The sequence below is a fragment of the Aplysia californica genome, unplaced genomic scaffold, assembly GCF_000002075.1.
Source record: "Aplysia californica isolate F4 #8 unplaced genomic scaffold, AplCal3.0 scaffold00044, whole genome shotgun sequence".
Taxonomy (NCBI): domain Eukaryota; kingdom Metazoa; phylum Mollusca; class Gastropoda; order Aplysiida; family Aplysiidae; genus Aplysia; species Aplysia californica.
Genome location: NW_004797314.1, coordinates 1512353 through 1525091, shown reverse-complemented (window position 1 = coordinate 1525091; position 12739 = coordinate 1512353). Strand labels below are relative to the sequence as shown.

Genomic DNA, 12739 nt, shown 5'->3' with positions numbered 1-12739 from the left:
CCCCAGGGGTACTGAGATTTAAAATTGGAATGAATAAGTGGTTCAAAGGTTGTTACTGTGCAGCCAAACAAGCCTGAGATGGGAAGGGATACAAAAGTAATAGTTTAACATTATTTTTTCATAATAACCTTTTCTATTGTCAGCACACAGTTAGTAGTCTTCCTTTTTGTCAATCTAGTGAGAAAACCCTGTTTAGTAAAGAAGACACTTTTCTGTGCACTTCTTTTATTTAAGTCAGGCTTTTATAGTCTGTTTGGCCCTTCAAAAGGCACAATATATTGAGAGCCCCCACCCCACCCCACCCGAAAAAAAAATTTGATGGAAATTGCGCAACGGCTGGGAAAATGCTGTTTTCTTTGATTTCATTATTTTGATGAGTGCCTAATTTCACCACGATGCCACACATGCATTTTTTAATTTTTCAGACATAGTAAGAGTGCTTATTTTGACAAATTACAAGAATTTTTTTTCTCCGAAATTAGGATTAAAATGGCCCTCGTTAACTCTCCTCCAGGTTTCTACTGTGTCAACCGCGACCGTGCAGATCTGTGTCCTCCCGGCTACTACTGCCCGTACCAGACAGGTGCCGACCTCCAGCCATGTCCAGCGGGAACATACAACCCTCTGTACGGCATGGCCAATGAGTCAGAGTGCACAGCCTGCGAGGGTGGAAAATTCTGCCTCACTCCGCAGCTCAGCGCTGTCTCAGGGGACTGTTCAGCTGGATACTACTGCAGGGCTGGTCTGTTTTGATTATGATTCACTTTTATACATTCTGTTTTAAGAGCCTTTCTTTTACCATGTGTTTTTTGTTTTGTTTTTGTTTGGAGATGTTTTCTGGCAGGTGATTTAGTGATGCTTTAGTATGTTGCTTCTACTTCTTTTTCAGTGTGACTATTGCCTTAATCTGTTCCTTGTGGAATGGAACCCTTTTGTGCAGGCTTGCCATAAAGTCCAGCTGAACAACCACAGCCTAGCCACAACTACTTGCAACTAATTTTTCTTTTAAATGTGTATTCTTTCCAATGAGTATTGGTCTTTTTGCTTAATCCATTTTACGCAAATTGCTTTCATGAAACTCAACAAAGCAAGGCTTTTTATTCCAGTTGAAATGTCTTTTCGAAATGGTTTTGAAAAGGTACTCTTTTAAATGGTACACTATTTGCTGAAACTAAAAGACAAGGGGAAACAAAGCTGATTACTGTTTGATATGGAGATCAGGCTCAACTGATATCAGAAGTAAACATGAGGATACTTCTGACAACAAGATAGCAAATTTTTTTTGTTTGTAATTTATTTTTGTTGCACTGTTCTCACATTACTCATACTGATATTGGAATGACAAATCAACTGAAAATTAGGGAAGTCTTTGGATGAGGATGGCGTACACATTAATTGCCAAATGTTTTATGTTTTAAAAATTAACAGAAAATGTATAACGAAGTCTGATGTTTGTTTTCATGTACGCAGGTGTGGATACAGCTACCCCCTCAGGTAGTCACACAGGTGATGGAGGAATCTGTCCTATTGGTAATTACTGCCCAGTGGGCACTGCTGAGCCCATACCTTGCCCACCAGGCCAATATAGGTCAGTTCTAAACTGGAAATATTTATATATTTCGTTGCTTACAATATGTTTGTAAACTTGCCTTATCAACAACTTTAAAGCCACGTTGAAACAATGAAATATGAAACAGTGGAAGATTATAGACTAGCTATTCTTTCAGACACCATAAATTAATGCTTTTAAGTAATCTGGTACAATTGATCAAAAGTGGACAAATTAAGACTTCCCAACATGCACATCTGGCTCCTTATCATAAACAGAGTAATCTCACAAGATTATGATTGTCCTTTAATTATCTCTAATTTAAAGTTACTAAATGTTACTCTCTATCTGATTGAAATTACAAAATTTATCTTGTTTTTCTTTGCATAAATTCTTCTTTCAATGGACTTTTTCTGTGTCCTGTGTTTCAGTGACAGTCCCCAGCAAGCCACTTGCACACCCTGCCCCGCAGGCTACTACTGCGTGGAGAACTCCACCGACTACCAGCAGGTCTGTCCGTCCGGTCATTACTGCCCACAAGGTACTACTCAGCCGTATGAGTTTCCATGCCCTAAGGGTAGCTATAACCCTGTCAACGGGAGCCAGGATGACATGGACTGCTTGGCCTGTCCACCTGGACAGTATTGTGAGAGTGAGTCTTGGTTTTTCATATAATCTTGACTTTGTGTTGTCTTCAAACATATTGACTGCTCAGTGTAAGACACCCTCAAACATCACTTTTCAAAATGGCGTGTGGAGGAGTTATACACTGAATTGTTGATCTCTTGTTCTGTATTGCGAGAGACGGAGAGGGAGAGAGAGAGAGAGAGAGAGAGAGAGAGAGAGAGAGAGAGAGAGGGAGGGAGGAAGTGTGTTTGTCATTGACTGTTTTTGCAAGACATGTTAGCATTGTCTTGATATGACGTTAAGTATTATATTTATGAATATTTCATAAATTGAAGCGATTTTTAGTCAGACCACAATGTACTCTATATATGTTTTACTGTTGCATTGTAAAGTGCTCAGAATGAGTGGTTGGCGGGTGCTCTGGTGTGGTTTGCTCCTTCTCTCCTATCAAGCATATATTGTCCTTATCTCTCCTCTTTTTTTAAAATGTTTGTTACTCTCTTGAAACACCTCTAATCTTCGGCACTTATATGACCTTATTGTGTTGCAAGTGCCGTTAAACACTTACTGAAACTTTTAAAAAGTGCTCAGAGCCTGTGTACTTGAATTGAGCACTGTATAAATGTCATATATTATTACTATTATATTTACTGCTCCCAGCTGATGGCCTGTCTGCTCCATCTGGCAACTGCAGTGACGGCTGGTACTGTACTAGCGGAGCGTTCTCCTCCATGCCTACGTTCAGTGACAACACCACCTCAAACCTTTCGCAATGCTCTTGTCCGTTGGCTAACTACACTGGAGGAGAGTGCTGGCCGGGCACCTTCTGCCCAAGTGGTGCTTCGTATCCTGTGGACTGTACCGCTGGCCAGTATTGTAGCATCAGTGGTTTACATGCACCGGAGGGACTTTGTAATGCTGGGTGAGGAGACTGTAGACTGATTTACTGTTGAATACAAGTTGTGTACATTCTATATTGTACAATGACTGAATTATTGTTGAATATAAATTTCTACACTGTATATTGTTGTATTTTGGCAGTGTGTTTTGAAATGTGGGTGAGTCCTGTACAGTACCAGCAACTGGTGTTCATAGGAGCCTATATGCAAACACTCACACAAACGCACGCGCACACACACACACACACACACACGCACACTCACACTCACACACACACACACATACCGTCACACACACACACACACACACACACACACACACACACACACACACACACACACACACACACACACATACATGCACACACACTTGGATTTGGTGGCGGACAGGATCCATCCAATTTGAGCACTATGTTGATAGTGATAGTGCTTTTTAGCGGTCTATAGGTAGAAATTTGCAGCATAACAATTGCTGCTGATGGCAGTGAATCAGTTTGTTAATTTGTGTGTTGTAGCAACATGAAACTGTCAATTTACATATGTGAGTTTAAAAGTGCAGTGTTTTAGATTTGGTTTATTTCCTTGAATTGTGCATTTTTATTTTCACAAAATTTAGTACATTTAGTGTCAATTTCTGAATCTCGAAGTTTAAGACTTGTGCTACTTACAAACAGCACAGCATGAGTCATATATATAAGTCTATTATGTTTTTTATTTCAGTATTTGAACTATTTAAAAACAGTACAATGGAAGTCACAAAATGTGTACGCCTATTTCTTTTAAATTAATGTTCATGTTAACGCCAACAGTTTGATGAAAATATTATGTCTCGAAGTGCTCAGAGCATTTGGTTAAGGAGAGATTATGGTTTATTTCAGCTTCTATTGCCCTGGTGGAGACAGCAGGCCTGACCCACCCAGCACTGAATGTCTTGCTGGTCACTACTGTGAGTCAGGCTCCGCCACGCCCACTCCTTGCCCAGCTGGCACGATGAGCAACACACCAGGCAACGTCAATGTATCCAATTGTGACGCGTGTACTGCTGGCTACTACTGTGCCGGCACAGGTAACACCAATTACACTGGACCGTGCAGCGCTGGGTATTATTGTCCAGCAGGTCAAGAGAGTCCAGCCCCAGTTGAGTACAACTGTACTCTTGGTCATTACTGCCCTGTTGCCAGCGGTCAGCCCATCACCTGTAACCCTGGATACTACCAAGACGAGGAAGCACAGAGTGCATGCAAGGACTGTCCAGCCGGAAGGTAAGGAGTAGATCTCAAGAGAAAGTTTTAAATATTTGTTTGCAGACTTGTGTCCCATCACTTGATTTAATTTCACAATAGCTGCTGTGGTCAGTATGTATAATTTTATCACAGGTACACTGTATATCGACTAGAAAATTTTGGACATTTTTCAGTTAAAATCTGATTATAATTTTTCACTTTGTGAAATCAGTGCATTATGTGTACTTGTGATAAGTTGGCTTTCTTTCTTTTTCAAAAAGGAAAACGGAAACCAAGCTTATTTTGTCTACTGTTGATACCACTAAACATAATTTCTGTGCTTTCAAAATTCAAAACAAGGCATGTTTGAGTCATGTGTTAATGGTTTTTGTTTACTGAAGCATTTTAGTATTAAGTTTCATTTTGGAAATGGTAATGTAAGCAATATTATTATTCTTTTACAAACTTGTTCCAAATTCTATTAGTTTGCCAGTGTTCATTATGGAAAGTTTTATCTAAATGTTGAAGTAGTCTAGTACAGACATGGCAATGTGGTTCCCTTTGTTTATATGCTTGCTGTACTTTTGATGATCCAGATACTGTGACCCAGCTGAAGTGGCCAGTTTGTCAGGAATCCCAGGAGATGGAGTGACCATCCCAGCAGACTGCCCACCAGGCTACTACTGTCCTGCCAACACTGGAGTGAAGACCAGTTTCCCGTGCCCTGCTGGAACATTCAGCAACAGCAGCCTTCTTCAGACTGTGGGAGAGTGTATGATGTGCACCGGGGGATACTTCTGTGACTCTGATGGTGAGAGGCAGTGTGTTCATTGCTACAGATATTTTACTCAACGATTTGCTGTATGTGGAACTGACTAAAGGGAATCAGGGTAGAGTGAATAACATTATACTAAGAGATGTAGTCAGTTATGTCAGCAGCATGGAGAATTTGAAGGAATAAGGGACTTACACGAGATGCAAAATATCATTTCGGTTCTCAGGCTTTGCTATGACTATATCGACAGCTCAGTGTAAGATGCCCTCATATGTCACTTTTCGAACTCACATATGGGGAAGTCTTACTCTAGACAATTGATTTAATGTTTGTCTTTTGAACAATGCAGCGAGAATAGCTGTTTATATCTTTATTGTATTCTTTAACTTTTGGTTTTATCTCATGCCTGTTCATCCCATTAAAATTTGTCAGAGCTGATATTTGGATTTCATCAAGTTTCTACTTTGAAGAAGATGATGTTTTTATATTAGATTTATCAAGTATTGTATGGTCTAAAAAAGAACACTTTGGTCTAAGTTAAGATATATGTCAAACATAGAAACACATTCATTTTTCTACTGCAACAAGAAATAGCACAACTGACTGAGACATTTGTCATCACCAGGATTGACTGCTCCAGCCGACCAGTGCAATGCCGGGTATGTGTGTGTATCGGGTGCTAATTCCTCTCGTCCAACTGATGGTGCCACCGGTTACGAATGTCTGCCCGGCTACTACTGTCCAAAGGGCTCAGACCAGGGTGTCAAGTGTCCAACTGGAACCTTCAGTAATGCTGTAGGACTGGAGAATGTGACAGAATGCCAGGCCTGTACACCGGGCACGTACTGTGATGTGGAAGGTGAGTTGAGGCTTTCAAGTTTAAGTTTGCTAACTTTTCTTTTCGGGTGTCTTAGCCTACGCTACTGTTTACTTAATTGTGCACTTAAGAGCACTGGTTCATTTCCTGGCTTCTACAACTGAATTTTTGTATCAAGTGAAAGGTGAGGTGTTTTTTCCTTTTGTCCTCTGTTTGTTAATACACGAAGGAGATATTGGAGGTAGAGTTTATGTAAATGATAGGGGTTGACATCTAGATGTTGTTGACATTGTGTATCACATAGTTCACTGAATGAATTGACTGACAGAAAGAGTTATTGTGAGTCTTGAGAGCCTCCTTTGGATTGTTAAAAGCTATTAAAAATTACTTTGATCCTTTTAAGAGAAATAAAAAGCAGATGTAATTTTTGTTCCTCATTTTGACAGTGCTGATTTAATATGGAAGTTTTTGTTATTTGATGGATACTATGACACTCTCTGTTTGATGATAAAAGCGTTTGAAAATGTTCTATTGAGAGTCCTGTAGCTGTCTGTCATTTGAAGTCTTGAATGTTATCTGAACGTAAAGGTTATGATATTCTTAATAAAAAGAGATAGTTGACTAGCATGAATTGGTGATGAGTAGCCATCATTAACTTCAACTTAATTACTCATACCTCTTTTTCCTTACTTAAAATTAAATTTTAACATGGCATTTAAGTTTGCTCCATTCTCTTTTTTTGAGAGTGAAAGGTAAATACCAAATACTTATCTATCTTTTTACTTTGTAAAAAAAAAGTAACATTGACTTTTCCATTAATTTTCATGGTAGTTATTTATCAATGCATTATTGTCAACCCTCAGGTTTGACCAGCCCAGCAGGGAACTGCACAGCAGGTCATTACTGTACTCTGGGTTCTGATGCCCAAAGCCCTATCTCCCAGTCCTTTGGAGACTACTGTCCTAGCGGTCACTACTGTCCAGAGGGCACAGGCACCCCTGTCCCATGCTCTGCTGGCACCTACCTGCCTGATACTGGCCGCACTGCAGACACAGACTGTTTGGACTGTCCAGGCGGTCAATACTGTGTCTCAGATGGACTCTCTAACTCTACAGGTGAGTTAATAATTTTTAGAAGTTTATTATTAACTCGTTCACTTCGTAATTTTCTACCCTCATGTATGTGAGTTCTTAAGCTGGACGGAACTTGTATAGCTCTCTATAATTTAATATGATTTTTTTTCTTTTTTAAATGCATATCTAATGTCCTTCGTCTTCCTTGTGGAATGTAACCATTATTGTGCTGATTTATGTAAACTACTTTTCATCAGCATTGTTCTTCACTGAGTTGTGTTATTCCCCCTTGCAGGCTCCTGTGACCCAGGCTATTACTGTGAGCGAGCCGCCAGCTCGGCCACACCCACTGATGGAGTCACAGGTGACATCTGTCCAGCAGGAACCTACTGCCCTCAAGGAACAGCCAGTCCTCTGCCTTGTGATGATGGTAGGCTTTACATTTGATTCTTTTGATTTTTAAAAAAATATTTTAATTGAGAGTTGTATCTTTTGGTTGAAGAAAGTAAACCAATATTAGATAATGATAAATTACACTCTATTGATCTTTGTGTGGAAATTTTGATTACAATGGCTAACACACATACATACATGCACAATACATAATTAAACACAAAAATATACATACAAAGAATACCAAATACACGATAATATTACACCAATGCAGCACAATTTTACAAACATGCCATTGCTGGTCGTCACTTCGCAGTGCCCTGATAAAGATGTGGTCATCAAGAGTTGTAGCATTTAAGTGTCTTTTCTCTAACTTCTATTATCCTACTTATTTCTCCTTCTTTTGTTTATATGTTACTCTCTAGTAACACCTCTAATCTTCGATGCTTATACGACCCAATTGTGTTGCAAGGGCCATAAAGCTCTTGCTAATACTAAAACTAAACTGTGGTCTTTGTATGGTTGATGGTTCTTATTTCTTCCCTATCCAGGCACTTATATGAACCACACCCAGGCTTCAGCTTGTGATGCATGCCCGGAACGCTACTACTGTGTCAACAAAGACCGAGCAGATCCATGCCCCGTGGGACGCTACTGTGAGGGCTACACAGGATTCAACATGTCACTGTGTCCAGCAGGGACGTATGGACCAACAGGTGGGAAGTGTTCCCCATTTGACCATACCTTGAAATGTCATAGAATCTTGGTTTTAGTTTAAGTCTACTTTTTCTTCATTATTAAAATTGCACTAAGACATCATTGCTGAAGAGTCTCAGGTTTTTAAAATGTGAGGCATCACAGTGAAATCAGGTGCTTGTCAAAATAATGAAATCAAAGTAATCGGCATTTTTTTTTTACCCATGGGCAATTTTTTTTCTTATTTTCTTTTTTTTGGGGTTCAACACCTTTTATGTCCTTTTAAAAATACTTTTTTTGTGTGGATTTTACTGAAAAAGATTGATTAAAGGCTCACAAAATGTAAATTTTCAGTTTCCAAGGACTTTCAGGCTATGGAAGTTACCAAACTTTGGCAGCCATTTTCTCTCAAATTTTTCCTCTAAAACAAGACTACCCTGACCTCCTTCAATTGCATATATTTTTACTTCTATTCAACATAGATGGATCTTTTTTCACCAAAAGGGAGGCAAATGAACAGCTTTTAAGATGATACCAATAACCTCATATGCCGAAAAATTGATGAGTGCGTGATTCCACCACGTCGTGACACCAATGATGCTGCTGTTTGTTTAAAAAAATTATTAGCACTGACCACAAAACATGCTAAGTTGTTGTGGGCTTTTGATGTCTTGAATGTCGGCTTATAATCAAAGGATGCTTTAGCTACTGACTATAGTGTAACAAAAACAATGATAAAAAAGTATATTTACAGTGGCGGTGGGTGGACCAAAATTTTGGTGGGGCTTAGGTTGCTTCCAGTTCTTTACCACCAAATAGCAAGAAATAAGAACTAAACAGAGATGATTTTTCTATACTTACGGTGAGCCACGGCAGTTTGAGAACCATTCCACGAGAAGAGTTGCCTTTGTTTTCCATCTCTTTGTTCTTAGTTAAATTCTTGTTGATGGTGGGGACGAAGCCGATTCACCTCTAATTTCCTGTAATTAGTTTTCGTGTGATGAAAAAGTTGCCTTAAAAGTAGTTCGACCTGGTTTATAACTGTTAAATCTCAGCGGCACAAACACAAACATGCACACACAATACTTCAAACATAATACTTCTATGAGCTGGATTAGGCCGTGTAGTCGAGAAAGTTGAACGCACCCAACAAAGAACCAATGAGCGCATAAGTATCTGTGTCAGTGGGGGAAAGTGTGTCGTAAACTTTCACCCCACTGTCAGGGCTAGGAGAGCGTGAGCCCTCGGTACAGTGTTATTTTTTCCCAGTCTTCTACCTTTTTACAAGAAGAGTTTCATTAAAGGAAGGGCTGTGGGAAAAGGGCTCATCTTCGCTAAGCCCTAAAGACTTTTGATTGGCTGCTGGGTTACTATAGTTGTAAGCGGTCACAACAGTGATTGGATAAGCGAGCAAGCGGCCAAGTTAATCACTCTGTGTTCATTGCGTGCGGTAATAACGGTTTCAACTGCGTATTTCATTATGGAGAAACTTTCACTTTCATTTACTTTGGGATAGAGTTTGGGGTGGTGGATGGGAAGGGGGTAGGGGCTCAAGCCCGTGAGCCCTTCACTACCCACCGCCACTGTATATTAATTATTTATATATTTAATATTACTTATGTTTCTGTGGTCAGTTTATCATCATACTGCTTTTGCCTTCTCGTTTTGTGAATATCAAACTCTATGCTTTTCTTTATTTATCCCACTAAATTGTGTCAATGGGGATGTAAAAACATCTACAATTAAAAAAACAATTGTTTCCCTTTGTGTTCTCCTCTCAGAGATGCTGGCCGCGCAGAACGAATGTACGGAATGTGATGGTGGCAGCTACTGTCTTACCCCTGGCCTGTTTGCAGTCAGTGGGCAATGTGATGCAGGCTACTACTGCAGCAGTGGTGTAGATACAGCCACTCCCAATGGAGCACACACAGGCACTGGAGGTGATTACTAGGAATATCACCGTCATAAAATACAAGTCATTAGCTTCATGAATGTTGAAGAATAAACAGTAATTAGGTCAAAAAAACATTTGAAGAGAATAGTGTTTCTTGTACCATTGCTGTCCCCTGTAAAAATAAAAGTGATATGGATTTTTTAAATTGTCACTTTGGACTGTGTAACAGAATTAATCAGAAATGGTTGTTTATCCAAAGTGTAGCAAATAATGTGACAAAGATTGTGATCTACTCAGGTCCTACTATTAAAGCATTGAGACCTCACGTTCATAAGTCTTCATGGGGAAACATGACTAAAAAGCATTTTAACTCTTACCTTGTTTTGGAGCCTTACATTTACTCTTCATAGTTCGTATTAATATTGCTCAGGTTCATGAGATTTATAATCTCCTTCATGAGTGTATGATAATTGTTTGTCTTAGGTGACTGTCCCATTGGCCATTATTGTCCTCAAGGGACAGCTGATCCTATTGGATGTGCTGCTGGAACGTACAATGATTTGACCAATCAGGATGTGTGTAAGACGTGTGAAGCTGGTTATTATTGTTTGGCAAACTCTACAACATACTCAGGAACACCTTGTCCAAAAGGTAAAGGATTACAACAACATTGTTGCCATTGAAATATGTAAAGAATATTGAAGTGTCTTTCTTACGCTCTTTTATTAATTCCACTGTGGCCCTAAGTTAAAATTTGCTAGGCCAGTTTTTGTTCTCCATTCATAGTCTGACCTGCATTTAATCTGCTGTTCAACTGTCCCATTGAGCTCTGAAGAGCAAGACTGATATTATGTCTTTTTTCTATTAAGCAGAAGATTTTGTTCTAATTTTGTAGGAAGATAAACTGTTTATATTTGCTGTAATTTATATATACTTTACATTCTAACCTTTTATGTGAATACATTCTTGCTTGAATTGCATAATACTACATGCAGTCAAATTCTTTTTATGGAAGATTGCAGATATTTTCACAATGCTGTGTCTCTGGTCTTGCATTGGTATGATCAACACACAGCTTTGGTTTAGAAATAACACATCCTCTTAGATTGCAGACTTAATTATATATCTTTGCTTAATGAACAATTTATTCACAAAAAGTTTGTGGAACATCCTTTCACATTCCACATTTTTTTTCACTCTCACCAGGTGCATATTGCCCAGCTGGTACAGAATTTGCTCACCAGTTTGACTGCCCACCTGGTACCTACAACAACAGGACAAATGCTGACAACATGTACGACTGCATCTCTTGTCCAGGTAATTGTTCATTATCAACTCTCTCCCTAGTACAAATTGGTGTTCAATACACAGTGACTTCCCACACTTTCTTTTCCTCTCTTTCTCTGACCTCTTTTATATATAGGACCATTTTTTTCTCCTTTTTTGTTCACTTGAATTTAGATCTAGTGCATATTTTTCATATTGAAATACATGTTGGTAGTCCAACACTGAAAGTGTTTTGTTTTGACACAACTTCTTCGCTCATTTCACTGTTATAGGGCTGAGTTATTTTCGTTTTGTTTCCTTCATTTTGTTTTGATATTTCCACAGTCAAATCGTCAAAATAACTATTTTGTTTTCATTTACAGCTGGTGAATATTGTGGCAGTGCAGGTCTACCCGAGCCCAGTGGACTTTGTGCTGCAGGCTGGTACTGCAGTGGCGGGGCTTTTGTAGACAAACCGACACCCATCAACAACGTGACTGGCTTTGACAGTCTGAACACGTCATGCCCGGCGTACTCCCTGAATGATACAGGAAACATCTGTGAACCTGGTAAGTTATTGAAAAAGAAGAGTTTTTGGCTGGAACAAAAGTGCATAGGTCTTTGCCATGTTACTGATTAGTAGACCATATCGAGTACAGTATTATGATCAATGACCAAACGTTATTAGCATGTTACAGAAATTCAGTGGTCTGTCACTTGTTGTTGTTGACAAGTATGATTGTATCACGCTGATTGCCATAGATGGTTATTTTCTAAATCTTGTGCCTGGTGATATGTTTGTCTGTCAGTCAGTGCTAATTACTTGGAGCCCTATGTGTGGGCTGTTATTGACGGGCTATTCTTACAATGATAACACTGCAATTCAATATCAATTTATTTATTTTAACTTTAAATGGTCAGAACATTTGAATGACATAATATTAAGAATCTCATTAAATGCAGTCATTTGAAAAAAAAAAGAAGTTCTTTATGCAAATTATGTAACATTTTTAGTTGCGGTGACTGACCGGACAAATGAGATATTTGTTCTAATTAGTCAACTCACACAACATGGTGAACACGGCTGTTTCCCTCACACTAAAACTTGACTTTCCCACAGTTTCATTATTCATGTCTCTGCATTGTATGCGTTCAGGAACTTACTGCCCCACTGGAAGCTCCCAGCAGCTTGCCTGCCCATTGGGTCAGTACTGTGACCAGTATGGACTGGCCACACCCACAGGCGATTGTTACGAGGGCTACTTCTGCAATGGAAGTTCCTCAACTCCTGACCCACAGCTTTGCTCGAAGGGACATTACTGTCCTCAGGGCACCACCCTGGAAGTGGACTGTTCTCCTGGTACCTTCTCAGGTTTGTGGATGTCTTTTCAGCCTCTTTTGTTCATAAACCACACGGACCTGGGAACATTGAGGAAGGGTTTTTTGGGGATTTTTTTGTGTAAAGCGATTGAGATTTGTACCAACGACTAATTTTAATGACACCTCTTAGCTTTGTTTTTTCAGTTT

At 39.4% G+C, this 12739-nt stretch overlaps 1 protein-coding gene across 1 annotated transcript in view; it reads left to right on the top strand.

Annotated features, from left to right (window-relative positions):
• Nucleotides 1–12739, top strand: part of LOC101861715 — a 152991-nt gene that overhangs the window by 76088 nt on the left and 64164 nt on the right. The window contains exons 63-77 of the mRNA XM_005092327.2: nt 515–742; nt 1471–1588; nt 1981–2201; nt 2837–3098; nt 3954–4337; nt 4895–5109; nt 5699–5932; nt 6754–7005; nt 7259–7393; nt 7908–8072; nt 9834–9992; nt 10430–10597; nt 11153–11263; nt 11596–11781; nt 12369–12584. Of these exons, the coding sequence (XP_005092384.1) occupies nt 515–742; nt 1471–1588; nt 1981–2201; nt 2837–3098; nt 3954–4337; nt 4895–5109; nt 5699–5932; nt 6754–7005; nt 7259–7393; nt 7908–8072; nt 9834–9992; nt 10430–10597; nt 11153–11263; nt 11596–11781; nt 12369–12584 (3054 nt within the window). The remainder of the gene's footprint in view (nt 1–514; nt 743–1470; nt 1589–1980; nt 2202–2836; nt 3099–3953; nt 4338–4894; nt 5110–5698; nt 5933–6753; nt 7006–7258; nt 7394–7907; nt 8073–9833; nt 9993–10429; nt 10598–11152; nt 11264–11595; nt 11782–12368; nt 12585–12739) is intronic.